Source organism: Aspergillus fischeri, genomic scaffold (assembly GCF_000149645.3).
Source record: "Aspergillus fischeri NRRL 181 1099437636249 genomic scaffold, whole genome shotgun sequence".
NCBI lineage: Eukaryota > Fungi > Ascomycota > Eurotiomycetes > Eurotiales > Aspergillaceae > Aspergillus > Aspergillus fischeri.
The window spans coordinates 3,232,022-3,258,615 of record NW_001509770.1 but is presented as its reverse complement, the minus strand read 5'-3'; the positions used below and the strand labels follow the sequence as shown (position 1 = coordinate 3,258,615).

The window sequence follows — 26,594 nt, the reverse complement described above, 5'->3', positions numbered from 1 at the left end:
AACTGGATAGAAGGGGCGTGATATGGTTTCCAAGACTCATGCTATGACATGAAGATAATCGGTTTCGTATGACAGCCTTGAAAGTGCCGATGTCGACGACTGCCTCTATTAACCAAACTGAATGCGCGGCACACTTAAGCCCAAGAACAGAAGCAACCAAATTGAACACCACCTTCAACGCCCGGACCGAGCCAAATTGTCCTAACGAAGAACCCAAGAAATAGTGATGCAGTCAACGACGTTCGCCCACCCTAAGCTAAATGTGCTCAATGGGCTCCTCAGGCAGCAGAATCTGCCTCTCCTGCCTGTCACGGGGAAGACATGCTTTGAGAGGGGGACGGATGATATCGTTGAACAAGAAGGTTCCGTAGACGAGAAGCGCAAAGCCCAGGACTTGCAGCCACTTGAATGTTTCCCAGCCGAGGGCGAGCGAAACAAGCCAGATGAAGAGTGTCCGGCAGGCGTCGATTGTGCTACGGGAGGTGGCAGATACAGTTCGGGTCACTGAAAGGCCAAAGAAGTTGAAGCCTCTGTGAGAGAACAACAGATTAGCCTTTTGTACTCGGAAAATGTGCATAACGCAGAGAGAGATGCCGTGCGGAATCACGAACCCAATACTAATCATAATAAGGATACTGGCCATGGCAATGTACTTGTTAGAGAAGACTTGTCGCCATCCTTCTTTGGCGTCAAAATAGCCGTAGCGACCGGCTTCCGTCCGTCCTACGGTCAGGTACAAAATGATGGAAGCAATGACAGTAACGGAGAAACCGAATATGCCTTCCCATCCAACGACCTGAAGAGGATCCATGGCGTAGTTCTCGAGAATCCACTCCTCCAGCACGAACTGAGAGGCCGTGAAGATCTGTGCCGCTGCAATCAAGAGCACACCAATGACAGCCTTGAGCGCTTCAGGAGTCTTCGCCATCTCCCGAGCTTCCATCACGGCCCGAGTGGCAATTGCAAGAGTATCGTCCCGGGAGATGTCGTGGCCTTGGTCCTGGCCGAAGAGTGCACCGGCAAGTCCTACCAAGGCGACACCAAGAACCACCACGAACAGTGCAATCCACTGGTATAGGAACAACTTCCGACGGAGAAACAGGACGCTGAACAAACCGACAAAAAGAACCAATGCTCCACGCGTCATTTGGTAGATGCTGGCCGCGACGAAGAGCAGACCCACGTTCATCAGAGTCGTACCCGCGATATCGCAGCATGCCGGCGCAGCGAGAAGGAGGATCCGACGTCCACTGAGGTACGGCCGACCTTCAGCATCGGTGCGCTTGGGAGTATGGTTAGATGCATCAGGACCGTCAATCGTATGGTCCTCCTCATCGCCTATGTCATCGGGGTGGACGGGATTATACCCGCCTGCAAGGAGAGGCGAAGAATTGGGCGACAGACGCGGATATATAAACGATTGGTAAACATATGAGGCGAATATCACGAGCCAACAGCCCATTTCTCCAATGAACATCTGAACGCTATCATCGGTACGGGATTGAAATTAGCATCGATTGTGTAGAATAGTGGATACAGGTGGGGGAAACCCACGTCTGGACGACCGGCTGCTCGAAAGTTTGCCGATATTTAGGGTCTGGAGAGTCGCAGTTCCGTACACATTGCATATCCTTTCACATGACATTAGCTAGATATAAAGAGCAAAAAGACTTCTGGTATCAGACCTGATACTTATTGAGGATTGTGTTGCAGACCCCGGTCACGAGCATCATCGTGACCAGAAACGGTACCACAGCCCGAGTAGCCATCTTGCACCTATTAGAAGGTAGTTATAAACCAGAAGAAAGCATGTACTGTGTATACAATATGCAAGGCTGCCGAAGATAATAGCTAGCTGGCTAGCTATGAGCTTGATAATGACAATGGACTGAAGAAGGGACAATCGAGGCTTGATCTCCGATATAATCGATCCAGCGAAATTCAGAGACCAAAAATCAAATGGAAAACTTCAATCACAATCACAAGCACTTATTGAGTACCATTCTGGGCCAAAAGAGGAGAGATTAATGAAGAGAACAAAGGGCGGAGGCGAGTGAGTTGCGTGAGTGACGGAAGTGGTGGAGATGGGGGGAGGCTTATCAGCTTCCTATCAGCTACTCCGTACATACATAGTTAGTTAGTTAACGTAATCCACAACCGAGCGAGACAGCAAAACCGAATTTTGGCCGATGCTGAAATACCATGAGATATCTTACTACCACACAATCAAATCAATGTAAATTTTCGAATTATCTGGATCTACTAGGGCAGCTGGTTCTAATATGACCAATTTGATGGCAATTACTGCATCGGGGTGGCGCACGCTTTCTGGGAACTGATTCCACCAAGTCCATTGCCTGCATGGCTTCTTGAGCAAGTTGCTGACCTTCGGATCCTGTCAGAACACCCCCAGTAGCAATAAAAGATCTTGGGGCTGTATGCTTCCGTTTTTGCTTTTCATTTGCTGCGCGAAGCTCAGTCATCTGGTGTCGTAATAGAATGACTTCATGCATGGTGGATTCGGCTGCTTTTGCCAGCTGACGAACTGCTTCATTTGGCGGGCTTTCAGAGTTGCGACTGATAAGTTGTTTGATAAGCTGCATCTGCTTTTGTACCTCAGCAGTAGTATATGGAGTCTTTGCTGTCCATTCCCTGTCTCCGTCTAAAGGCCCATGAGCAGTAGAGGGTGGTGTGATATGCTTAATGGTAAGCCTATCCAACACCTGTTGACGATTCAATGGAACTAGTCCAGAAGCCCTGAATCCACTGCTGATATTGGAAGGTGATAATGCTTTTCGTGCTCGCTTGTAGAGATCCAGAAAGTTCTCTTTGTTGATATGATGAATGCTATTTTGAATACTGCGCATCACCTCTGCACCATATGCCTCCTTTAGGGGTGCAAAGCAGCCAACATCAAGTGGCTGTAGTTTATCAGACGAATGGGAAGGCATATATAAAGGGATGATTTGATGATTCTTGCAAAATAGGTCAAACTCTGCGGATTCGTGGCTAGCATGGCCATCAAGAATCAGAAGCCGATATTTTCCCAGTGTACGCGACGCAGTATGCTTCTCAAAGACTTTTTCCAACCATGATAAGCCAAGCCCATTATTAGTCCATCCATTATCGCTCACACCAATCAGCCAGTCAGGGTCTATATCTTGACACCATTGAGACTGATGGACCTTGCCAGAGAAGATGATCATGGGGGGCAGAGGCCACCCAGAAGCATTGATACATTCAATGACAGTAACCCATTCGCGATTCCCTGGCTGTACAGCTCGTACGCGGCTTGTTCGATGGCGGGATGCAGTAATGACCTTTGCTGTATGAGCTACACCCATTTGAAAGCCAGTCTCATCAAAGTTGTAGATATCCTGTTCAAGAATACCATATTTTAATATGGTGTTCTGAACAAGATCAAACCACCGGTTGATAATCTCAGGATCCTCACATTTTGCACGCTGATAATCATACTTGCGGGTATATTTTGATGTAAGATCATCATGCCGTTTAATGAAGTTGCTGACCCAGTTCTTTCCAATGCCAGTAGATGGACCTGATTTCCGCTGAGACAGTAGTAAATCTGCCATCTTGCGTACAATATCTTGAGTTGGGGGTAGGCCGCGATCATCCATATCTAGAATCCACTTCTTTAATGAGGCCTCTTCAAGATTGGTAAGCTTCTGACAGTTCACTGGTATATTGCTTCGCGCCTTTCGACCATTGATGCGATGGGCTAGAGTGGAATGTGGGACATCATATGCTGCTGCTGCCGCTCGTACACTTTTAAAATGACCATTTTTATATGCTTTGACTGCAAGAGATATGCGATCTTCTAATCTGATGCTTGAATCTGCTGGTTTTGATGCCATATTGGACAAAAGGCTGGATTTGATGATGATTCGGTGGTGGTTGTAAGATCTCAGGGGTTGGGTGTCTCGCTCGCTTGTGGATTACGTTACATATCAGCATGATTATATCAGCAGCTCATCAGCCGGAGTCTTAAATTGGCTTGGCAGTCTCCAGTATAGATGCACATAGGCACATGATTCGTATCAGATGATGATAGCATACTAGGTACCATCTTCATGGGGATCGAGGATAGCACACCAGATTGAAATTGGATAATAGTCATAATATTAGGATGATTATTGCAAGTACCCAATATTTCTCACAAGGAACGCTCTCGAGCCTTCCCCCTATCTAGACAACTGACAAGAAGTCCCCTCGCTTTTCCCATATTCTGTCACTCCAGATAACGCCATGGCTAATCTAAGCAGACCAACAAGATGAAAATGGCACAAGGAAACAGAAACCAATCCCACAAGACCATGTGGGATACCCAGAACGATAATGCCGACTGCGGAAAGCAAACAGGAGCCTCCCGTTCTCAGGCCGTGCGTTAATGTACACATAAATCATTCCTATTTACGCCAGATAAATGAATATCGCGCAATTCAGCTGCGAAGTGCCATCTTTCCTTACATGGCATAGATGGCAATGCCATTGTCGTCAACAGTCATGGCCCCGTTGTTCAGGTCAACTGTCCCCCAATCGAAATTCTCCCAGGAGTCATTAACCACGAGCGCGTCTTCAAAACGTGAAGGAACATTGATCCAGTCCATCGGGATCCAGCTATCATCAGAGACATCAAACTTGCCGGTAGCATCTTGGATCTTTGGAACCTCGCTATCCTTTGGCGTCTGCGTAGCAACGCCAGTTTCGACAGAGTCGGGGGTATCCTCAGACTGGGCATTGGCGAACATTTCAGGGTTGATGAACTCATCCATAGACCCAAAGCCAAAGCCTGAATCGCCGCCGAAATCCATGAACGTATCTTGAATTGCCTCGAGAGAAATGGTGCTATCTGCCCAAGGATCCTTGGTAACTGCAGCAGATGGCGCGGACTGATCCACCGGCTTTACGGCCTCCTTCTTACCGTCCTTGCTCGGGCTTGGCTTGAGCGCCGACGAGGTGGGAACTTTGGCCGCAGTTGTACGAGGAGTCTGCTGAGTCGAACCAGGAGAAGCGGGCTTAGTGCCAGGGGGTCCGGGCGCGCGACCCACACCGGTAGTATTAGGAGCGATTGGTTCACCTTTGACTTCATGCTTTGCGGAAGACGGAACGATACCGGTGGTAAGAAGGTCCTTCGTGAGATCCTGAGGTTGTGCTCCTTCTTCGTCCTTCAAAAGGCTAGTGTGGAAGCTTTCAATGGCGAACTCGAGAGGATCATTGATCGGCTCCTCCACCTTGTGGCTTTCTTCGACATGTTTGTCAAGTGCATCCTGAGTCGCAAACCCGAGATGGTGATGCTGACACTCAATGACGCTGCATTTGAATGGGCCACCCAGGACTAGGGCAGTTGTTTTAGCATCAGGCACGGCCTGCTTAGCCGCCTGCAACTTCGAGGCTGGCGTGCCAGGAGCTTGACTTTGGGTTGGAGTCCCGCCAGGGTGAGACTGCTTCCTCTTCTTCGAAGGAGGAATCTTCAACTTCTCGGGCGGAATGCTTCCCGGGCCGTAAACGTGCGGAACCCCCTGGGGAGATGGCGCTCCAAAAGGTGGCTGCGGCACTGCAGAGGTTGCCGAAGCAGCCTGGCTTGAGGCTCTTCGGGCTCGCTGGAGAGCCTCTTCCTGTTGTTGAAGCTGCTGCAAGTTACTTGCGTTTAGAGCAGGCATATTGTTTTGATTGGGCTGCGGCATGGTAGAGGATCCTTGTGGCACGCTACTCGGCCGCTGGCCAGAAGGTTGGTTTTGCTGTTGGTTCACCCGAGTGATCATAGCGTGGAACAGCTTCCGGATGTAATTGATGGTGCCGCTAAGATACTCTGGAGCAATGGTAAAGTGGTCATTGATCGTCCAGTCCGGGCCGGGTTTAAATTGCCTCATTAATTGTATACGCTACGTCAAAACTGAGTTAGTATGTAAATTCCGGGAGGAGTGGAGTCCAGGGACGACTGCGGACATACCATTGCAAGTAAACTGCGAACGTTCTTCTCCTGGCCAGGGATTTTTGAGAACCATTGGGCAAGAGTGTCCATTCTACCAAGCATGTCGGTGCATTCACGAAGTTGCTGGGTCATGGCAGCTTTCTGCTCAGGTGAAAGGGCAACAGGTTCCGCTGCAGGCGCATTCTTCGCGATATCGTTGTAGAGCTGTCGAATCTTCTCGGGTAGGTTGTTCCATGCTTCCTCCGCCGCTGCTCTACTGATCGGAACCCGTTGTTGACCTTGTTGTCTGCGCAGTTGCGCTAACTGCATGCGTTGCTGAGGGGTCATTGCAGCCAGTTGCTCGGGCGTGATAGCCATATTGGGTCTAGAAGGCGGTGCCGATACTCCCCCTTGAGTAGTAGTAGGCTGGGCTGTCTTTGAGACCGGTGCTGCTTGGGCTTCTGTAGGCTCTTCAGCGGCTGATTTGCGCTTGGTGCCCTGTTTGGGAGCCGAGCCCTTTGCGCCCTTCGCAGCCGCCGTATTTTGAGCCTTGGCAGTTTGGTTTTGTTGGTTTTGAGGTGGGGTGGGCTGCTGAGGACCCTGCTTGGCCTGAGAAGTGGTAGGAGGCCCCGTCAACGGAGGTTGTTGCACCGTTTGGTTCTGCTGGTTTTGGTTCATATTCTGCGCGGCTAAAGCCTGGGCTGCTCGACTCTGGGCCATCTGCATCAGTTGTTTCTGCCTGTTCCGAAGGATGATCTCGCGGAGCTGGTCGTCGGAGTAGTTGGCCACTTGAGCACCCAAGCGCTGGCGAGCCATTTGGATTTCAGTGGCGGTGACCGGCCTCAACGCCGGCATGTTCATTGGTACTTGCTGCTGGCCCGCCTGAAACGCTTGTGGATTCACAAACTGCTGGGGTTGTCCCTGAAAAGACATCATCTGTCCCCAGTTGCCCTGGCCATTCTGATCTATGTTACGGACGGCTCCTTCTTTCCCTTGAGCTACAATCTGGGCAAGATGTAGCTTCTGCAAAGTCATGAGTTTCTGCAAATCAACTCCGCCAAGAGCTTGCGGGTTTGCAGCCACCCATTGTTTCAACTGACCCCAGGTCTTGATATGCTTCGGGACTGGGGAAACCATATTCGGATTGTTAGCGAGGATCGCAGGAGGGAACTGAATGCGATCCATCTCCTTGACCTGATCAGGCGTCATCTCTATGCTCCCACTCTGCTGCCGAAGGAGTTGCAGCTTGTACAAGTCGTGCTGCCTCTGTTGCTGTTGCCGTTGCTGAGCCGACATCTGCTGTCCCGCGAGCATCTGATTGGGCATTTGTCCACCGTTCATTCCGGCCAGTTGCTGTTGCAGTCCGAGAGACGCGCGCATGTTCTGATTATTACCCATCTGATTGTTCACCATCTGCTGATTCTGGCCGGGTTGCGACAAATTCTGCTGCATGGGCAACGGTTGCTGACCAGCATTTGCTCTTGCGAGAGCTTGGTTGTTTGCGAGAGCACGGCGCTGCTGATTTAAAAGAAAAGCATTAAGGTGTTCAGGAGTCATTTGAGCCAGCTGTTCGTGCGCCGCGGGTGGCAGACCAGGAGGAATCTGGGGTCGACCTTGCATTCCGGGCTGTCCAGCAAGACCCTGCACGCCATTGGGCTGTTGTCCCATCCCGGGAGCCCGCGACGGCGGCCGGACTTGTGCGGCCACTTGCCCTGGGGACATCTGCCCAGGCGGCATGGGACGGTTCAACATCGGCATAGCGGGACTTTGAGATAGTTGTTGCTGCATTTGTGGATTAGCCTGGCCTGCTTGCGATATCGCCATTTGTGCTTTCTGAGCTGCTTGAGCTCGTGCTTGCGCTTGGGTTTGCGCCTGGGGCTGAGGCTGGAACTGTGCTGCCTGCTGATTTCGATCCTGCTGGACGTTCTGAGGGTTCTGCAGGTGCTGGGCCGCGAGAAACTGAGGGCTGATAGAGGCGCCATTGAGGTTGGTCTGACCCCCTTGACCCATCTGCTGGCCCACTTGGAACATGTTCTGAGGAGCAGTGTATGGCTGTTGATTCATTTGGGAAGAACTGGCAGGCACCACTAGCTGACCTGCTTCTTGGGAACGCAACCCATCCGCTTGCTGGCCCTGGATATTTTCCACGTTACCAATGAACGACGACGGATCAAGGCTCTGTTGGTTGCCCATGGGAAATCCCGAATTGCGCTGAAAGGTCATCATATTCTGAAAGATCTGTCGCTGCTGCGGATTCATCATGGGATCTGTCATCATGGCCCCATTGGGATCGACACCGGCGCTCTGCGCTCGTGCCATTTCCATGCGGTTCCGTTTATGCCTTCTGAGTTGATTCAAAGCCTGGCAACGGAAGAAGTACGTGATTGGATCCATGTTCTTTCGGGTAAGGTATTGTCTTTGTTCCGGTGTCATATTCTGTAGGTTCATGCGAATTTTCTCCATATCTTCCTGGGGCGTTTTGGCAAGGATCTGATTGGCTATCCGACAGACATGCTCATATTCTTGAGCAGAGAGGGTATTGAGATCGTCAGGCAGGGAAGCATTGCCGCCCGGTCGTTGTTGCGCACGCTGCTGCTGGAGCATAGCCTGATTCTGCTGCGACTGTTGCTGCTGTTGCTGTTGTTGTGACTGCTGCTGCTGTTGCTGTTGGCGCTGTTGAATTGCAGCTTGTTGTGTAGGATCGTTGATGCCGATCGGCATCTGCTGTTGGCCTGGCATTGGAGATGCCTGCACAGGACGGTTCAACTGCTGAGGAAATCCATTCTGCCCTACCCCAGGCATACCTGCAGCGGGCCCTTGGGGCATCATCCCATTCTGCATAACTGCGGCTTGTCTTGCTCTAGTGTCTCGTATGTGGATTAACTTCTCGTTGCATTCCTTGTCGTAGTCGACCTGTGAAGAGGTTCGTGATTAGACTATCTGTGAGGATGGGCGAAAAGAAAAAAACTGACTTTTTCCCTGGCGTCTTTGAATGCTTTCTGCTCAAAGCTCATTGCAGCTTGAGCCGCGCTCTGAAAATCAATTCGTGGCTGAATCAACCGAAGGGATGTAATCCTTGTTGGACAGAAGAGTTAGCCCAATACGACGCGGAGAGAGTCAAAGAAGACAGTATAATTGTAGAACATGAATCACATGCGGCCCTTAAGCAGTAAGTGAAGGGAATACCAGAAACTTAGCACTCACATCTGATAGACCTTGACAGCTCGGTCTTTAATCGGAACTTCCGCTCTCCAACCGCTAAAAGGACCCTGGGCTTGAAGCGCCTGAGCCACCTGGTTCATTATAACCGATGCATTTTCATTTCTCTGCGGCATCTGCGTCTGGCCGTGCGGATTGGCTCCGCCAGGCATGCCCCCGCCAACATTGGGGAAGTTCGCGGGATTCATGGCTGCAGCCCCGTCAGAGGGGATCGGCGAGCAATCCGCGAAAGCTTTCCTGTCTCGCCAGCATTCGCTGGTAAATCCAAATAATCCTCACACGCTGCAATGTCTTATTTGTCGAACCGGGGGGTTTTCAGAGAGCCTCTTCGGTGGGATTGAGTAGTCGTCAAAGCTTCAGGTGTGAATGGAGAAAATGGTAAGAATACAGAAGGATCTATGATGTATGACCGCCGAGAGGTAGACTGGAAGCAGGCTCGAAGGCAAAGAGATATCGTAAGATCTGCGGTTTCGAGAATCGTTGCAAGTGAAAATAAGGTATGTAGGTTTGAGGAAGATCAGAGAGCGTAGATTTGAGGATAAAGGTAGCGGAGAAATCGAGGCGTTTGGGCACCAGGTTATCAGTCGAGGGGATTCGCTGGCAGAGGTCGGAAAAGTGGCTTGAGAGAGGAATGACACCGCGCCGGTAAAGGATGGGCCAGTGACAGGGATGTTGCGACAACGTCGCTTGCAGAATATCGTCCGAATAGAAGATAGAGATCTCTGGCCGACAACAAAGGGGTTCAAAGGAGTCGAATGAGGATGGTAATAATGAAAATAATGATAATAGTGATAATTGAAGAGGAAAGAAGAGAGAAAGAGGATCTCCTAGAAGTGCGTAACGGTGAAGATTAGAAGGAATCTCTGCGCAAAAATGACTCTAGTACGAAGTATAGGTAAGAGAAAGAGGGGGTATTTTTCAGAAAGAGGATGCGAAAAAAATAAAAGAAACGATAAGAGGAGAAGAACAAAAAGAGGAAGAAGAGGAAGAATGTAAGAACATGCGAACAATGCGTGTTCAGTGGTGTGGAATAATAAGTCCAGCAGTCAATTGAAACGAAATGATGGACGGTCGGGGATGAAGATCTGGAGGAGGAGGAGGGTGGTTGTTTGGTGGTGGTGGGCTTACCGTAGAAGAGCTGTCTGGTGGCGTGGATGATATGATGGGTCGTCAGCTGGAGGGAAAATGATGGGAGGAAATATTATCCAGATGGAGGTTAAGAAGTTCAGAGAATCAACTTCTTCCTCTTTTTCTTCTTATTCCTCGACAAACAGTCTATCAAAAGAGAAGTCAAAGAGGAAGAAGAACCAGTCGAAGAAGGAAAAGACAAGAGGTTTGTGAGAAGGGAACCTTCGATAGGACCAGCCAATGTGAAGCTCATAAAATGAAGAACGGGTTTAGAAAAGAAAAACGATGGTGGAGCAGCCTAACAAGGGAGGAAACAGTCCAGAAACTGAAGGTGATGACCCTCGTAGTGGTACTAATTATTACTGACAGACTTTGGAGGCTCACTAGTTGAACAGTCTCCTCGGGAATATCATCCTTGATAATTCTTCATCCTGCGGCTACGAAATAATAGATTAGAAGTCAGTAATCTTGCCCAAGTCCTATCTGCCTGATAGATAATTGATTACCCATGGGTGTTGGCGGTACTACGAGAGGACTAAGTGGCTACTAAACAAGGTACTAGACCCTTCAGGCGTTTTGGGATTCGACCCAAAAGACCCAGAAAGTTTTAGTTGACGGGAGCGGATGATGGACCTAGCACTACCTTACTACTACTAGTTAGTCAGTTAGTAGTTAGTTACCCTCCTCCGTACTACCAGTCTATACCTGTACTAGTTTAAGTCCCTGGTGCCTTGGAAATTGGAATTCTTCAAAAAAAATGAGTAGCATCTCGATGGCAACAACCAGGATGGTCATTATATAACTATGGACTACGGTCCTAAGGTAACTCTCGCATTTGTCAAAGGATTAATTCTAACAATAGGTGCTCTTGACTGGCTAAAAATTTGACGCAAGGTCCTGAGACTAGACTCGGGAGTCCAGACAGCGTACCTGGTAGATAGGCACTGCTAGATAGTTATGCTCCGTGCCTACCACCAGGGAAATTGGTACCTAGGTATTATTCACTGAGTGTCGCGGAAATGCTCGTTATTATTACTATTATTATTACCATTATTATTATGAGGGGGAGTTCCCATTGATTTGACAGGAATCCAGACTGGATCGTCAGTTCATTGACTGGTACCTTACTACGGAGTACTGTATGTACCTTATCATAGACCCCACCAACGCCTTTTAGACCAGGGAGTACCTCTCTATCTAAGACAAGAGTACCAGATTGAGCCAACAACAATAATTAAGGCCGGATGAATTGACACATAATGAAAGATCTCTTATTTGTTTAGACTTCTTCACAACAATATACAGCAGAATTACTGCAGACTCCAGAGTGCAGGGTAAGCATGCCGGGGTGCTTGGACCCACTCACTCTGCTCTGTACCTAACAGGAGATGGTAGCCTTCTGTCTTCTTCATTCGGCGCCCCTGGTCAGACCATGTCACGTGATGGCTGCTGTCGTCACCGCCCGTCTTAGACTCTCAGCAGCAACGACCGTTCCCTTTTCCGTTGGGCCTGTGTACGTACTTCGATGATGATGATCAAGGAGATCCACTAGATAGTCTGGATCACCGGATCACTGGACATCTAAATTTCGACGTATTTGGGTCGCTCAACTCATCCATCTGTTTCTCTCCTCATTTTGTGTTTCTACCACTTATAGTCCGGGCTTTCTCTTCTATCGTCTTTTCGGCCTTTTCCAGCCAGACCTTCAGGCCCTCCGCTCGATAGTCTCTCCTTTACTGTCACGTTCCTTGCATTTCCTCCCGTCATGGTCATCTAATTTGGGACACCTAAAGCCCTACTATTTGTCTCGTCTGTTTCCCCGGTGGCCCCCCCTAAGCGCCATGTTCATATTCTCCGCAGCTCCAGTCCCGGTCGGGTCCAGTATTTTCTTTGCACTGGCCCTGCTCGCCATCTCCGTTTCGGTGTTATTGCTGCTTCGACGTTTCCTTACCCTGCGAGCCACTCCGGCATACCTCGCTGTCCCCGTCTTCCTGGCTCTTGCGCTTCCCGCCAGCGTAGTTCTTCTAGTCCCGATCGATCTTGCTTCAAGTTCTCGTGACGGAGGCGGCCCAAAGGCGATATGGCTTCCGGATCGTTTAATCCTGGTAGCATGGCGGATCGCCTATTGGCTAATTTTCATCCTGACCTGGTTTGTACCACATGTGGTTCTGCTGACCCTCTCGTTGCAGAAGTGCTGATCATCGGTAATTGCTTTCCTGCAGGGCTATCCTCCCGCTGCTAGGAGAATATATCGATTCGGGTTATCGTGATACCAAAAGTCGCATTCTGTATTCGCTGCGCTCGAACGCTCGCTACCAGCTGATCGTTTTATGCTGTGCATTTGTCGGTTTGATCTACATTTCCATTCAGAATGGCTTCCAGTTCGCGTCGATCAAGGCGCTCGTCATGGCCTTGGCCTACGTATGGGGTCTTGTGCTTGCAATTTATGCGATGGGCCATGGCCTGGTTTCCATACCTCGTACGCTATTCCGCAACGCCAACGTCAGTGGCAGGCTACGCAGAGTCCAGGCCCATGCACCTCGACTGCACGACCGACTTATGGATGCCATCAATGATCTCGAGAGTCTCGAGTCACAAGTCACTCAATTGCAGCAGCGGAAAACTGGAACCGCTCGAGATTTCCAGGATTGGATTGAAGAATTGGCAGAGACATCCAGCCCCATCGAGTCGCGATCCGCTATTCTGGAACCCTCCAGTGTGCAAGGCACCGTTCCTCCGGTCATCACAGAACGCTACATGGCGGATCTGACCCGACGCCTACAGCGCGCTCGGCACCAGAAGGCCCGCTTTGTCGATGAATGGGATCGTCTGGTTCTACTCGCGGCCGACTTGCAAGCAATCATCGACTCTTCCGCATCTCGAAAGCTGGACTTTGGCCAATCGCCCCGGCGTTCGACTTCTTTGCCACGCATCAAGTTTTTGACCCCCTACATGCGGTACCACCTGTATGTCAACATCATTCCCAGTCTGCGGCTCGTTCTGGGTGCGCTTTGTGCCATCGCGTCCGTCTGTGTCATCTGGTCTGAATTGATCAAATCATTGGCTCCTCGCTTGTCCGTCGTGACACTCTCCATCATCTCGTATCATAAAGATCCGAAACCGGTGGATTTTGGAAGGCAGCTGGCCGCTTCCGCCTGGTTGCTGTACATGTGCGCTGCTGCTCTGGTGGGTGTCAATGATGCCAAGGTCTGGGGCAATCGTGCCCTAGTTCGCCGAAACACTTATGGCGAAAGTGCGTGTTGGTACGCTAGCCTAGTCGCCAGGCTTACCGTCCCAATTGCTTACAACTTCCTGACGTTCCTGCCGCTGGGTGTACGACAAAACACCATCTTCTATCATTTCCTCGGTCGGCTCATTGATCTCACGCCACTAGGAAAAGGATTTGATTATTTCTTTCCGGTCTTCATCCTACTACCCGTCTTTGCAACTCTCTTCAACCTCTACGGGAGAATCAAGAATGTATGCGGTTTGGGTCTGATTGAAGAGGATGACAATGAGTTGGAGAATAACCCTAGCGGCTATGGGCTAGGCGGTTGGAGAGAAGGGCGCGAACTCATTGATCGAGAACTGAACGGCCTCGGATCTTTAGCGCCGTCCTCCCGTATTGGGCAATCGACCTGGCAGTCGAGCCGTAACACCGATGCTCCAGGATCAATATCCTCCAGAACACCTCGGGCCGACAGTGCTCGACCAACTCGGCCTCCCAGAGGTCCTCCCGCATCCTCCGCCGTCCTAGAAAACGAGGCGGATGAGGAGAATTTCTTCCGGTCTTTTGCGCATCGGGTCAGAAACACCTTTGAGACTGCAAGCAAACCTCAATGGCTTCAGGGCGAACCGTTCCGCCTTCCGAGATGGATGAACAATGATAGGGCCCAAGGGAGTAATGGTCTCACAAGATTGTTTGGTGGTCGCCCAGCCGACGGTGGGGTGAGACTTTAGTAGCCGCGTACGCTGCTCTGTGTACTGCTCTGTGTATTTTGTACAGTATCCTGCATGGCGAGGGCGTCTGGCTGATCATATACTTCTTTTGATATATAATATGTATATCTATTTTAGCCATCAGTAGATCATGGGTTTGAAGACTGGGGTGCGTTTGCGTTTGTCCATTCATCTGACTGAATCGTGATTATATTTCCTCGCGTGGTGTCCGGCGTTGACGCCTGGGCATGACGTGACATACACACACCCCATATACAGCATTTAGACCAGGCATCCTTATATTGAACTTCGATCTCGCTCTCCGCCTGAAAACCGTACTACGAGAAGTAGCTAGACCATTTTGACTGAGATGGCCTTAAAATTTGTTGCCTCCAACTTGTAGTCTACATGCTGTGTGGGCTGTAGGCGGCAGGCAGAATTGACCGCTAGTCTAGCGCTCCGCCGTATGATTTGCCCACTGCTGACCAAATCCTGACCAAACAGGCCACAGCTTCCATGACCTCACATCCTTCAATGACTTTTTTCTTCGCTTCTCGCTGGACTCTCGATCCATGAACCTTCACCCATCACACATTGCTCAGTCCTCCGTGGGCGAGAGGTGTGCTTCATATATCACAGCGATCAGTGACACACTTACCCAACGAGTCGTTTCGCCTCTTCTGTCATCCAAAGCGTCATCTTCCCTGCGCACTCTGAGCCTCCCACCCGATTGGGTCCTCGATCCTGCAGATCCTCCCACTGCCGCTCTCACCGTATTTGCCTGTGCGATTGCACTCGTCGCCATGAGCTGGCGATTCAGCGATCTCTGGCGCCGCTCCCCCTATCCGGCTGCCAAGACCACGCCGCCGCATATCAGCGACAGCGACTACACCTACCTCACTCCGGAGGATATCGTGGACCGGCCGTCGGGCTACGCGGGTGCGGAGGAAGACGAGCCAGATACTCTTCTTCTCAAGCATCGCAAGAATACCTACGCCTTGCATTTCCCCGCGTACGCCATCAATGACGGGGCGCTCAGCGTGGGCGAGTTGAGGCGCCGGGCGGCGGAGGTCACGCGCACACCTAACCCGGCGCGCATCAAATTACTCTACAAGGGGAAGTTGTTGGATGATGACTCGGTGCCGTGCCGGGCTGAGGGTCTCAAGCAGCAGTCGGAGGTACTGTGTGTTGTTTCGGAGGTGCAGCCCGGTGAGAGCACGCCCAGTGAAGGCTCGGAGGCGGAGGCGGAGCCGGAGAAAGCCGATGAGGCTCCCCGTCTAGACGAGGTGCAGAGCGGCGGGGAGCGAAGGAAGAGGAATCGGAACAGAAACAAGAAGAAGAAGGGCAAGGGCCGGAATAAGATGGCTGATGCGGCTGCTGATGATGCGGACGGGCTCGCCCCGCCGGCGGAACCCCCACGACCGTCCTCTGCTGGGGGCTCGTCATCGTTACCGGCGCCGTCTCCTAACCTGAAAGTCTTACGCACCCCGCTCGAGCAAGCCAATGCGTTGATCACATACCTGCGGACTGAGCTACTGCCCCTCTGCGAGGCGTATGTCGCTCATCCACCTACTGATGCCAAGGCACGCGATTTCGAGCACAAGAAGCTGAGCGAGACGATCCTGGCGCAGGTCATTCTCAAAGCGGACGGGATCGAGCCAGACGGTGATGAGGCTGCTCGAAATGCGCGTAAAGCTCTGGTCAAGGAGGCGCAGGCGGCTCTCAACAGACTAGACAAAGCTGCAAGGGAGTGAGTTGCACCTGGGGAAGTTGATTGATTTTAAACACTGTATATTTGGGACTTGCATTACTTGAACGTATGTATTTGGCACGTGTGTTTCCGGGTCTGGCTATCGACAGAAAAGGGAATAGAATTGCTCTTGATCAAGGAAGATACAGAGGGATCGGGTATCTCTGGAACTTTCATCGCTTTGTGTTTATGGATTATGGACATCAGGTCGTGTCCAATGCACATACTTGTACTTGGAAATTTGCATTGAGATGGCGTCTGGGGATTGATGTCTTGGGATTGTTTCTAGAGACCGATGAGATGGCTCTTGACATGAAGATGAAAGTCGATTGCTGAAGAGACAAAAGAACCGAGAACATTATTGCTTAGCCACAGAATACATGCTTCAACCAGGAAGCCTGGAATAGTACCTTGGTAGACGCACTAATTTAAACTGGTTTAAGGCTCCCAGATCTGGACTCCAGATGATCTATCATCCAAGCACCAGTTGAGCCAGTTGCAAGATTGGCTGGACTGTTGAGGCTTCGAGCTAAACCTTTCATCAGCCCCGTGCCGTGTCTTTCTTTCTCCAATCTCTTGTCTCTTTCTCTCTCTCTCTTTCTTCCTTATTATTATTGTGCTTTTCCTCTTTCTCTTTCTACTCCGTACTCCACTACGGACTCTGTGATCTCTTCTCCTTTCTCCTTGGCTCCGGTGCTGTCGATCCCAACCCTCGCCCCGATTTTCTTCTACTTTTTTCACGTCAATTATTCACTTCACCTTTAATAATAATGCATTTTACTGCTTATTTCTAAATTTCACTAATCTTGCAACAGCGTGGAGCTCTCTTACGTCGGCGCCACAGTCTAGCCCAGATCCTGTGCATCCACTCCTTTTCATCCTTTTCCTTCTTCCCCCTCTTCTATCTTCGCATCTCGTCCTCGTCCTCCGACGGGTCTCGTCCCCTCATACTGTCGTCGCTAATCTAATTTTCATTTCTCTCTTTCTATACTTGCCTTATATCCCACTTTCGCTTGGTATCTTTGACAGTTCATACCGAAACCGCCTGGCCTTTCTAAACGGGAAGACGCATCGCCCATCCACGGTACCGAGTCCGCCGGTTCCCTTTTAACTACCAACACCAGCTGCGGAGCAAGTGTCGAAATCCCCGGCTCAGAGCGGAGGAATAGAACCAAAGAAAATATCCTGCTGCTGTTTTCTTTTCTGGTCTATTTACGTTTTACTGTTTTCGGGCGGCCTTCCCTCTTATCCGGCCTTCTCCCTAGCTTCCACCCCCTGACACCGAATCAATCCATTTGCGAACATCCACGAACGCTGTGCAACTCGTCTCATAAAGCGTCGTCGATTGAAACAATATATTTCGTCGATTGACCGCGACCGGTCGGCGCCCGTGCCGTTCCCTGGGATGGCCTGATTGAGGGGGAGATTGCTGGAATTCGGTCTGCGTTTGACAAAGACCCCTCCATACCTGCACCCCTCGAATTATTCACCGGGTTCCAGCTGGTCTGACCTATTCTTGACGCCTACTTATTTATTTCGTTAATTTTTGATGGCTGCTGGAATGGCGGGGGCAGCCACCGCAACGTACTCTGCAGATGTTTGGACCTCGCCCGGTAGCGTAGACGCCAGTCACCAACCATGGGACTTTGCTGTTCCCGCGAGACAGAATGTAAGTGTCTGCGAGTGTTGTACCTCGTTTTTGGGCTTGATGGTGTTGGCTGGGGCATCGCATCTGACATGCCATCATCTGCCGGAACAATGGCTGATTATTTATTTTTCTGATAGAGTAACGCTCGTCCCAAGTCACGGTCTCGTGACTCTGGCCACAGAAGATCCCGAGACAAGGGCTCCAGAAGCTCGTCCCTATCCAGACATGCCTACTCACAAGAGGCAAACTTCCTAGCATCGAGGGGAAGGCGCGAACATAGCCCAAAGCGACACGAAAGTGAGCCTGGATTCCCGCGAGACCTGCATGGATATGAAGCCGCGAATCGGGGCGGGAGCAAAGCGCGAGATTCCGAACACAATGGACCTCACAAGGGTAGCGACAAGAAAGATGGGATGGGACAGCATCTGGATGAACTAGACAGTGCGCATTGGATCCATCGCGATAAGCTGGCCCGTATTGAAAGCGAGGAGCTGCAACAGGCGGCCTATCTTTTTCACCGTCGGGCTGGCCTGGAGAATGGCAAGGCGAGCCGGGCGAGAAACCACGACTCTGACAACAGCGGGTTCAGTGGGTCGGTAGGCGCACCGACAGCATCAGAGTCCATGGAGCCATGGCCCAACCTCCGCGACGAGCAGCGCAAGCATACCAGCTCTCCGATGCCCTTTGACGGTGATGGCACTGGAGACGTGACGGAAGAGGAGCGCAGAGGTTGGGATCTTCGTAGACCAGAGGAAATTGCTGCCGACGAGGTGACAGATAGCGCATCGAGTATGTATCGTAACCCGGGACTTCGAAAAAGCTCGTCTCGGATACCCATATCGACGGCCAGCCCGGCACCTATTTCTCCCGAGCATTTGGGACGCGAGTTTCCCATGCAGCGTGCGCGGACGCTCACAAACGGCGAGGAGGAAATCTTGTTGTTTGGAAAGCCACGCAGAGCCAGCGAGCCAATCGCGGTGGAAGGGTCCGACTCGTCTGCCACTCCATCTGCAGGCAGCCGACCAAACAGTCGCGGCATACAGCCCAACCAAAATTCTCTGGCCAAAAGGGGACCAACGAGCAAAGGTTCTGCCACCCGAAAAACTTCTGCTCCTCCCAGCAATACCCGGAAATCGTCGCGGAATCGGACCGTTTCAACCAACTCCCAGCGCCCTACCACCCGATCAGGCGAGCCCCGTCCGCCGCAGCCGATCAATCGACCCGAGGGGGATCCTCCATGGTTGGCGACCATGTATAAACCCGACCCTCGACTCCCTCCCGACCAGCAGATCCTTCCTACGCATGCACGAAGAATGCAGCAGGAACAATGGGAGAAGGAGGGCCGCACACCTACAACGTACGATCGGGAATTTGCACCCTTGGCTATCGGGCCTGACGATCGACCTCAGCTGTCCAGCAAGGAGGAAGATACAGAGAAAGTGGAGAATACGCTAGAGAAGGCTGAAGGGCAATCACTCTCACCGGTACAAGCAGAGAAGACCGACCATCTCCTCGCGTCGCCAAAGAGTCCCACATCAAGACCGAGTTCCAGTACGGGATACAGCCCCATGCCTAAGCTACAGGAGATGCCGGCCGCTGCCCAGGTGGGATTGACGCCAAAATGGAACCCTCCGGTGGTGACTGCGCAACCTCCGCCCCCGAAGGAGAAGGGATGCGGATGCTGCATCGTTATGTGATTCGAACAATACGGTCATTCTCGGCACAGTTCAATTGGAAGATGCCTCAGTCTGACCTCTTTTGCATCTTGTCTACTGTTTCTCTCGCTAGTTCATTCAGCGTCAGGGTTGGCCGACGGTGTTGTGTGTTGCTCCGAGCTGTCCGAGGTTTCTATTTCTTTTCACCCCCTTCGTCTTTCCAATTCGCGTGTGAGCGACGACAATTCCGTACGCATACCTGCTACTTCTAGGCGAGAGTCCCATCACTTGATGATTTCGATATGCATACTTTCCTTCAATTTTCCTTGTTCAAAACTTGGTCTGGACCGATCACCTGCATACCCCGCTGTTTTGTCGTTTCGTTTCCGCCGTTTCATTTTCATACTTCAGCGACATCATTTCATTTCTTATCTGATCTATATCCAAGTTAGTCATGCTGACATCGACTATTCCTGTCGAACGTGCTCACAGCTAAATTACGAATCGTACAAAGCATTCACTCTATGCATTAATCATCAAATGTAGACAGACGATGATCTCATTTCGGCCAAGCACATACTTTTACAAGAAGTGAGAGAGCAACGTACACATAACGCTTAATAAGCATTCGCCATCCGATAACATCATCGGGATCGGAAATCGCACCCACCTAACCAACGAAATATAAGGTTATCCCACGCGCCTCCCACCACCACCACCACCACCCATTGCTTTCTTTTCGTTTTCGTTCCTCCACAACAACTTGCCCACCATAGCTTCCATATTCACCCGTCTGTTCGGCTCCTTCGCCGGGCCCTCCCCAGCAGCCATGTCAGCCGCAAAGACCAAAGCTCAGAACCTGATTAACGAGAATGCCGTTGGTGCGTCCCCCTTCACCTCCTCCCCTTTCCCCTATAATCGAACTTGAGACAAAAGCTGACGAGTGAGTAAAGTGGTCTTCTCGAAATCCTACTGCCCCTACTGCAACGCCAGCAAGAGGACGCTCAAGAACCTAGGCGCCAAGTTTTATGCTCTGGAGTTGGATGAGATTGGTTTGTTTCCTCCCCCAATCTCCTGCTGAATGGAAATGAAGAAAGGTGCTGACGCGTGTGATGTAGACGACGGAACTGAGATTCAGAATGCGCTGTATGAAATCACGCAGCAGCGGACCGTGCCGAATATCTTCATCGGGCAGAAGCATATTGGTGGGAACTCGGAGTTGCAGGCCAAGTCTGCGCAGTTGCCGGCTTTGTTGAAGGAGGCGGGTGCGTTGTAGATTGGCTATAGATACATATGCTTAGAATCTGGTCTACACTGAATCGATGGTGATTGAGATTGAACAGTATAGTACAAGTACAGTAGAAGAAAGAATTAAACAACCTTCAGCACTACGGTTCCAACCGGTCTTTCCACAATCCCCATGACCCCATCCACCACACTCTGGCGCGCTCCCTCGCTGGAGACCGTCTTCCCGGCCAGGTAATTCAACCACACCAGCCGACTGATGCGCTCGTCGGCCACCCGACCAAGGAAGCGCATCGGCTTCGCGGGATCAGGATGGAACAGCGCATTCAGCTCCCCGCGGGCATTCCTTACCAGAAGCAAGGTCTGCCCCTTGGGAACATTCTTCCGCTGCCCACCCCCAAACAGACTCTTGAATTCATTCATCGCAGTCCCAAACGACTCATCCTCGAACTCGCTGGGAGCGCCCGCACCGCCCTCCTTAGCCTTCGCATTGGCCTTTTGCGCCCGCGCCGTGATGCCGCGCACCCAGCCGTCCCGCAGATGTAAAAAGTCCGTGTTGCGCGTCGGCACGATCCGGAACGCCGTGCGCAGCCCGTCCTGCTTGAGGATCTGGGTCCACGCGGCCTCGCCCATCTCCGGATCCAGAAGCAGCTCCTTCAGCCCTTGCCGCTCGGTCGAGACCAGCGACGTCGCCGACGTAGCACCCGGAGTATCGCTAATCACGCTGTCCCGCCCGGGCGGGTTCACCGCCGTGCGGACCAGCCGCTGCTGCAGTTCCGAGATGTCCGCCTTGGCCACGTACAGGCCGACGACGTACACCTGGATCTGGAGGAAGGAGACGGTGCGGATCCCCAGGCCCAGGAGCTGGTATTCGTCTTCTTCCACGCCAGGACCCGCGGGGAGGTCTTCTCCGGACTTGAGCGAGGGGTCGTCGAGGGATCTGGGGAGTCGGATCGTGCTGGGGAAGTGAGGGACGCTGCTCGTGCCGGTGGCGACCTGCTCGACACCGTCTTGTCCTTGGATACGGATCACCGACGGGCTACTCGGGAAGCCGTCTGGGCCGTCCAGCTTTAGCGCTCCGTTGTTCGCATTGTTGTTGTTCGCTGACTTTGTCTCCTCAAGCTGAGAAAGGCCAAACACGTCCATTTTGATGACTCCGTACATGGCTACGGCACAGGCAGCGATACCAACCGCAGACAGAGTCATCGACCGCCGGTATTGTGCGATCTCTGCCTCGCGTGTGCGCGCATTTCCTGACGATCGAAGCGGGTTCTTCGCAGCGGTGCGGAGGGGACGGACGATCGAGAAAAAACGGCCGGGGGAGTGTAGGTGATTCGATTGGAGATATTGGCGTCGGAGACACTGGCCACAAGTACGCCAGGGCAAAGATCCTTGTATCGAAGATGTTGCCGCCATTTTGTTGATATATGAGGTGGACACCGAGGTATGACGAATGAGACCATGAGGTGACGGCGGAGATCAGTGGACGGATACACGTGATCTTCACTGCCCTGAAAGACAGCTCTTCAGCCCAAGTGCGCATACAACCCATACTGAACTATCAATCTTCAGTTCCTATCGAAGAAATTACTCGTACAAAGATGATCCATAGATCCATGTGCAGCCTCTGTAACCAGGTCACACAGTTCATCCAGAAATTCCCTCCGAGCGGATAGTTATTGCAGACCATCGCATATCAAAACTCATAATTTCCATAACCAGCGCGACATGGACCACAAAGTCTGAACTTGCAATTCCTGCATAAGTACATCTGTGAATCAGAGCGCTCAACAACATTCATTGACGCAATCAGCTGTGCAGTGGGCGAAGTGTCTTCGGATTGGATCTGTTCCCAGAGGGAACCCGGGATCAATGTCTCTCTGGGAAAGATCCTGCGCCAGCAGTTTTCGCATTCGTACTCATACTCAGAGTTCTCGACTTCAGAATCATCGATTATCATGGCAAAATCGTGATTGCAGTCAAAAGGATCCAATCTTGAGCCATCAGGTTCGGTCCCGAAGAAGTCCGAATTCTCCTCCCAGTCGGACCTAGCGTCAAGGTCGATATCGCTACCGGCCTCAGCAGCAAAGTGGTTGTGTTCGACAGCTCTAGCGAGCGACATTTCAGGCGCTTGATTCTCGTCATCATCATCCTCGTACGCTGCCTGGTCGTCTTGCTCATCGTCTGTCTCATCTGGGTCAGATCTCCAGCCACCATAACGATCCCAGTAATCCCCATCATCAGAGTCACCCTCAAGGTCCTCGTCTTCCTCTTTATCTTCCTCTTCTCCAGCCTCTCCCTCGTCAACCTGAGTGGCAATCTCCTCAGCGTTGTCCTCATGAACGTCTATCTCGGCCGCCCGCCCCTTGGCACAAATATTCGCTTTGCAGACCTCGATAGCCCGGCAACAATACCAGCACCACTGTGCACCACAACGGCACTGCATGTGACGACAGCCAAACATCCTGCGGACTGCAGCACGGCACTTGGGGCATCGTTTAATTCCCAAGTTTTGCAAAGTCCGCGCCAATTCAGGGTCGATATCCGACACCTGACAAGTAGAGCCGTGGTGGTACAACTTCTTGCATTTCCAACATACCTGAGCAAAGCACTTCGGGCAGAGCACGGGGAATGAGATGTACAACGGGCTTACGGGAAGAGACGATGTAGCCCCACTGGCTGCCAACTGCCTATAAAAGCCACTAGAAGCCACGAGGTTCTTCCATTGTTGCTGTATGTAGCTGGGGGGAATGAAGCCGGAGCAGGTGGGAACGGGGCAGTAGCAGCGGTTGACTGTTCTCCACTCCTCGAATTTCAACTTGTACAAGGCGATCTCCTTATCAGAAAGATGTCTGCGTGCAACAGCCAGCGGGATGGGCTGGCAGCAGCGCGGCGGCATCTGGGCTTCATCCTTGCAAGCCATCAGGAAGATTTGTCGGATACACTCGGTACAGCAATAACAACCGCATCCTTTGCAAGGTCGTACTTGTTCACCTTCAATATCCTCGCTGCAGTAAGCACAAGGACGTATCTCTGCTGGTTCTTCTGCCGGTGCTTCTGTCTGTGCTTCCGTCGGCGCCTCCGGGAGGGGCTCGTCTATGGACATCCGATCGAAGTGATAGATAGCTTCCATGGCTCAATGATTTACGCTGGAGGAGAACGACAAAGTAAGCCAGCAAAGCTACGCGAATAGCATCCTTTGTCAGAATAACACTGATGCGCGTAGTGGGCTGGGGATATAGTACCTGACTGACCCTTGGAGTAAACTCTTTGCTTCGATTCGGACCGCGAAATCTTCGGATAAGCGAGAAGGAAAAGAGGCGATGAAAGAGAGAGAAAAAGAAAAAGAAATATAAACAAGAAGAGGGAAAAAAACGAAGAAGGACAAACACAGCGCATCACGACGACTAATCAAAGACCTACGAGGGGTTCATGGTTGACGTGATATGGCTCCCTGCTGGGTTGAACCTTCCTATTTTACCAAGGCGAGAGATTGAGCATCATGGCGGCCAGAAACTTCAGGATAGGGGCACACCCTTTGTCTACAAGTATTACGACAGATATACAAAGGTATAGTCGGAAAACTTCATTGTTATGTGTATCCCATAGCGTAGTGCACTAAATAACACTATCCACTACATATCACTATCTAACAACTACATAGTGTGATCCTCCTCCAGTCATCGTGATGGTTACGGTTTCATTCTCATATACCAACCCCCTTTTGATGTCATGTCCATCAATCTTGATGGAAGGCTTCTTTGGACTTGTCACAAATGGCAACGTGAGGGTTCCCCTTGTCCCTTGAGGAACTGAGAATTGCAGCGTGTATCCCCTTGAGTTTCTCTTCCAGGACGCCTTGTACTTCCCCAGCATTGTTGTAAATCCGGCCTCGGCAGACTTGAGATCACCAAATTGCGGCGCAATTTTCCAAGTCAACCCTCCCCGCGAAGTAATGGAAAGACCGACGATGTAGTTTGTCAGGGCAGACGTCGGCCCTGCAGACCACCCATGTGCATGCGAGACATAGGAGGCATCGTATGAGTAACCGCGACTAGATCTGTAGCCAAAGGTGCCGTTGGCGAGGTATCCCTCAATGACAGTGCTCTCTGTGCCATTGGGATTGTTGAGATACCACCCCCAGCTTCGCCGAATGAGCTCGAGCGCTCTGGTGGGCTGGCCAGCGGCAAAATGACCTTGGATCTCAAACGACGAAATGAATGGAGAGATATTCTCGGGAAGCTCTGGCGCAACTGCACCGATTGGGGTCCAATTATCTGTCAGCCTCTCGGAAATACTTGCCGCGCGTGTCTCGTTAACAATGCCGAAAAGCAATGCCATGCTGTTTGCATCCTGGGGATGAAGACTCGTGGCCGTCGCATTGTCCTTGAACGCTCCATATGCATCGTCCCAGCAGTACTGATTAATAGCCGTCTTGAGATTCTCTGCTCTAGTGTCCCACGTGTGTGCGAGAGAATGCGTGCTCTCTGCCCAAGCAGCCAGCTGTGCTCCCGTCTTCAGAGTATGGTATAATCTAGTGTTGTTAGAGAGTACCAACTGAGACGAACTGAGTCACTCACATCATCTGCGCTTCTGAGTTGTTATATCCCTGTTGCCATCGAGCCCAATCACGTGTCCCAGTGACAATCAGTAATCCCGACATTTCATCCACCTTTCCATAGATGAAGTCCATAGCAGCTTGATATTTCTGCCAGTTGGTTGAAAGGAAGTCGGTATCATTGGAGAATAGCACGTAATTGTAGGTTCCGATCATCGTCCACATATGGTAGGTATCTGAGTTCTTTTGACTGAGCGGTGGCCCCGATTCGTCAAAAGCACCTGTCGTTGTATTCTATTTCAACTCAGCTCTATGCTTGCGTGCTTGGAATCTAGCGGTAGAGCTTACTTGCGTGTTGTACATGATCTGGAGAGCATTCTTAACACTCTCCAAGTCGCCTGTACTGACAAATGCAGACGGAACAGCAATTCCCATGTCGCCGGGCCAAACTGCGCGGTCTCTTTTAGCCCCGTCGACAATGATGGTATCACCAGGGCCCAGAGTTGCATTATTGGCCCATCCATTATGCAGCATAGGGACTTGACGACCAGTGTTGACTGGGACAGAGTTGGTTTGCAGTGTATAGGCGCCGCTGTACCAGATTCGATTGAGCAGCTCGTCGTTCGAGTGGAAGTAGCCCTGGTAGGCTCGCAAATTCGACCACGTCGGCTGGAAGCCAATTTCCAAGCTCACATCCTCGATCTGAACCTTGGCAGATTTATTCGTGACCAGGAACACTGTCATGTATCGGAAACCCCCACGCAAGGCTTCGCCTGGCATTGTATACGAGCCCTTTCCAGCCTGAGCGAAGTTTGCGTACAGTGCCCCATCAGGACCCTTGAATGCGCCGTTGGACGAATCTGACCACTCGCCTATCCAGTTCTTGGCCTCTGTAAACGCTACTCCTAACGCTCCACTGCCCGAGGAGGTATAATTCAGAGTGACGATACCGCCGACTTCGATGCCAAAGTCGAATATGACAAGTGACCCATTGCCATGGAGAGTGGCCGGCATTACTTGTGCATAAGCTGAGTTCAGGCTCAAGTCGGTGATGGACAGAACCTTCTTAGGACGAACAGTCCTTGAAGAAGGAGCATAAATGCCCTTTTCCCATGGCCCTTCGAACGCACTGCCTTCTGGCCCTGAACAAGTCGTGTTCCTCCAGCATGTTTGTGCTAGAACGACGGGAAGTAGAGCCAGAAGGCTCAGAACCACATTCAAAAAGTGAAACCTCGTCATATCATAGAATATGGCCTTCAGACCAGTAAATCGAGAATAGAACTAGGCATGGATAAAATCAAATGTAGTATCATATAGTGCTCATGGCTACATATAGCCTACTGTTGGAGGCCATGTCCATTCGGGTCGTATTCCCCCAGGAAGCCAAAGAGGGGTTGTTTCTAAGTCCTGCGTGGATGATCTGTTTCTGAGGAGTTGTGCCAAACATATTGGGTCGTTCAATGCTTGTTTGTCAGCCCGAAGGGGCCTCCCAGACTCTCCGCACCTGACGGGGCAGGCCA

General features: G+C 51.3%; 9 protein-coding genes across 9 annotated transcripts, besides 7 other annotated features; 4 read left to right on the top strand and 5 right to left on the bottom strand.

The window, feature by feature from the left end:
- Positions 1-256: 256 nt before the first annotated feature.
- NFIA_018680 (putative nucleotide-sugar transporter) lies at positions 257-1,769 on the bottom strand (the record flags this gene model as incomplete). The annotated part of the gene is made up of 3 exons (XM_001265063.1): positions 257-1,484; positions 1,555-1,631; positions 1,686-1,769. The coding sequence occupies 3 exons, from the start codon at positions 1,767-1,769 to the stop codon at positions 257-259; spliced, it is 1,389 nt and encodes a 462-aa protein (XP_001265064.1).
- Positions 1,770-2,333: 564 nt separating this feature from the next.
- Positions 2,334-3,839: a mobile genetic element.
- Positions 3,840-4,484: 645 nt separating this feature from the next.
- NFIA_018670 (uncharacterized protein) lies at positions 4,485-9,339 on the bottom strand (the record flags this gene model as incomplete). Its single annotated transcript, XM_001265062.1, has 4 exons — positions 4,485-5,903; positions 5,972-8,845; positions 8,905-9,007; positions 9,137-9,339. 4 exons carry the CDS (start codon positions 9,337-9,339, stop codon positions 4,485-4,487), a joined length of 4,599 nt encoding a protein of 1,532 aa, XP_001265063.1.
- Positions 8,509-8,621: a microsatellite.
- Positions 8,556-8,599: a microsatellite.
- A 1,966-nt stretch (positions 9,340-11,305) lies between the features above and the next one.
- Positions 11,306-11,339: a microsatellite.
- Positions 11,307-11,338: a microsatellite.
- Positions 11,340-12,120: 781 nt separating the features above from the next.
- NFIA_018660 (LMBR1 domain-containing protein) lies at positions 12,121-14,239 on the top strand (the record flags this gene model as incomplete). Its single annotated transcript, XM_001265061.1, has 2 exons — positions 12,121-12,428; positions 12,502-14,239. 2 exons carry the CDS (start codon positions 12,121-12,123, stop codon positions 14,237-14,239), a joined length of 2,046 nt encoding a protein of 681 aa, XP_001265062.1.
- A 551-nt stretch (positions 14,240-14,790) lies between these two features.
- Positions 14,791-15,972, top strand: NFIA_018650 (BAG family molecular chaperone regulator; the record flags this gene model as incomplete). Its single annotated transcript, XM_001265060.1, has 1 exon — positions 14,791-15,972. The coding sequence occupies one exon, from the start codon at positions 14,791-14,793 to the stop codon at positions 15,970-15,972; it is 1,182 nt and encodes a 393-aa protein (XP_001265061.1).
- Positions 15,973-17,517: 1,545 nt separating this feature from the next.
- Positions 17,518-19,313, top strand: NFIA_018640 (uncharacterized protein; the record flags this gene model as incomplete). Its single annotated transcript, XM_001265059.1, has 2 exons — positions 17,518-17,637; positions 17,754-19,313. The coding sequence occupies 2 exons, from the start codon at positions 17,518-17,520 to the stop codon at positions 19,311-19,313; spliced, it is 1,680 nt and encodes a 559-aa protein (XP_001265060.1).
- Positions 19,314-19,977: 664 nt separating this feature from the next.
- Positions 19,978-19,997: a microsatellite.
- A 103-nt stretch (positions 19,998-20,100) lies between these two features.
- On the top strand, positions 20,101-20,547 carry NFIA_018630 (glutaredoxin; the record flags this gene model as incomplete). Its single annotated transcript, XM_001265058.1, has 3 exons — positions 20,101-20,152; positions 20,225-20,323; positions 20,390-20,547. The coding sequence occupies 3 exons, from the start codon at positions 20,101-20,103 to the stop codon at positions 20,545-20,547; spliced, it is 309 nt and encodes a 102-aa protein (XP_001265059.1).
- A 95-nt stretch (positions 20,548-20,642) lies between these two features.
- NFIA_018620 (chalcone isomerase domain-containing protein) lies at positions 20,643-21,932 on the bottom strand (the record flags this gene model as incomplete). The annotated part of the gene is made up of 1 exon (XM_001265057.1): positions 20,643-21,932. The coding sequence occupies one exon, from the start codon at positions 21,930-21,932 to the stop codon at positions 20,643-20,645; it is 1,290 nt and encodes a 429-aa protein (XP_001265058.1).
- Positions 21,933-22,212: 280 nt separating this feature from the next.
- On the bottom strand, positions 22,213-23,622 carry NFIA_018610 (BRcat and Rcat domain-containing protein; the record flags this gene model as incomplete). The annotated part of the gene is made up of 1 exon (XM_001265056.1): positions 22,213-23,622. One exon carries the CDS (start codon positions 23,620-23,622, stop codon positions 22,213-22,215), a length of 1,410 nt encoding a protein of 469 aa, XP_001265057.1.
- A 511-nt stretch (positions 23,623-24,133) lies between these two features.
- Positions 24,134-24,166: a microsatellite.
- Positions 24,162-26,313, bottom strand: NFIA_018600 (putative alpha-L-rhamnosidase B; the record flags this gene model as incomplete). Its single annotated transcript, XM_001265055.1, has 3 exons — positions 24,162-25,050; positions 25,097-25,368; positions 25,423-26,313. The coding sequence occupies 3 exons, from the start codon at positions 26,311-26,313 to the stop codon at positions 24,162-24,164; spliced, it is 2,052 nt and encodes a 683-aa protein (XP_001265056.1).
- Between the last annotated feature and the right edge of the window lie 281 nt (positions 26,314-26,594).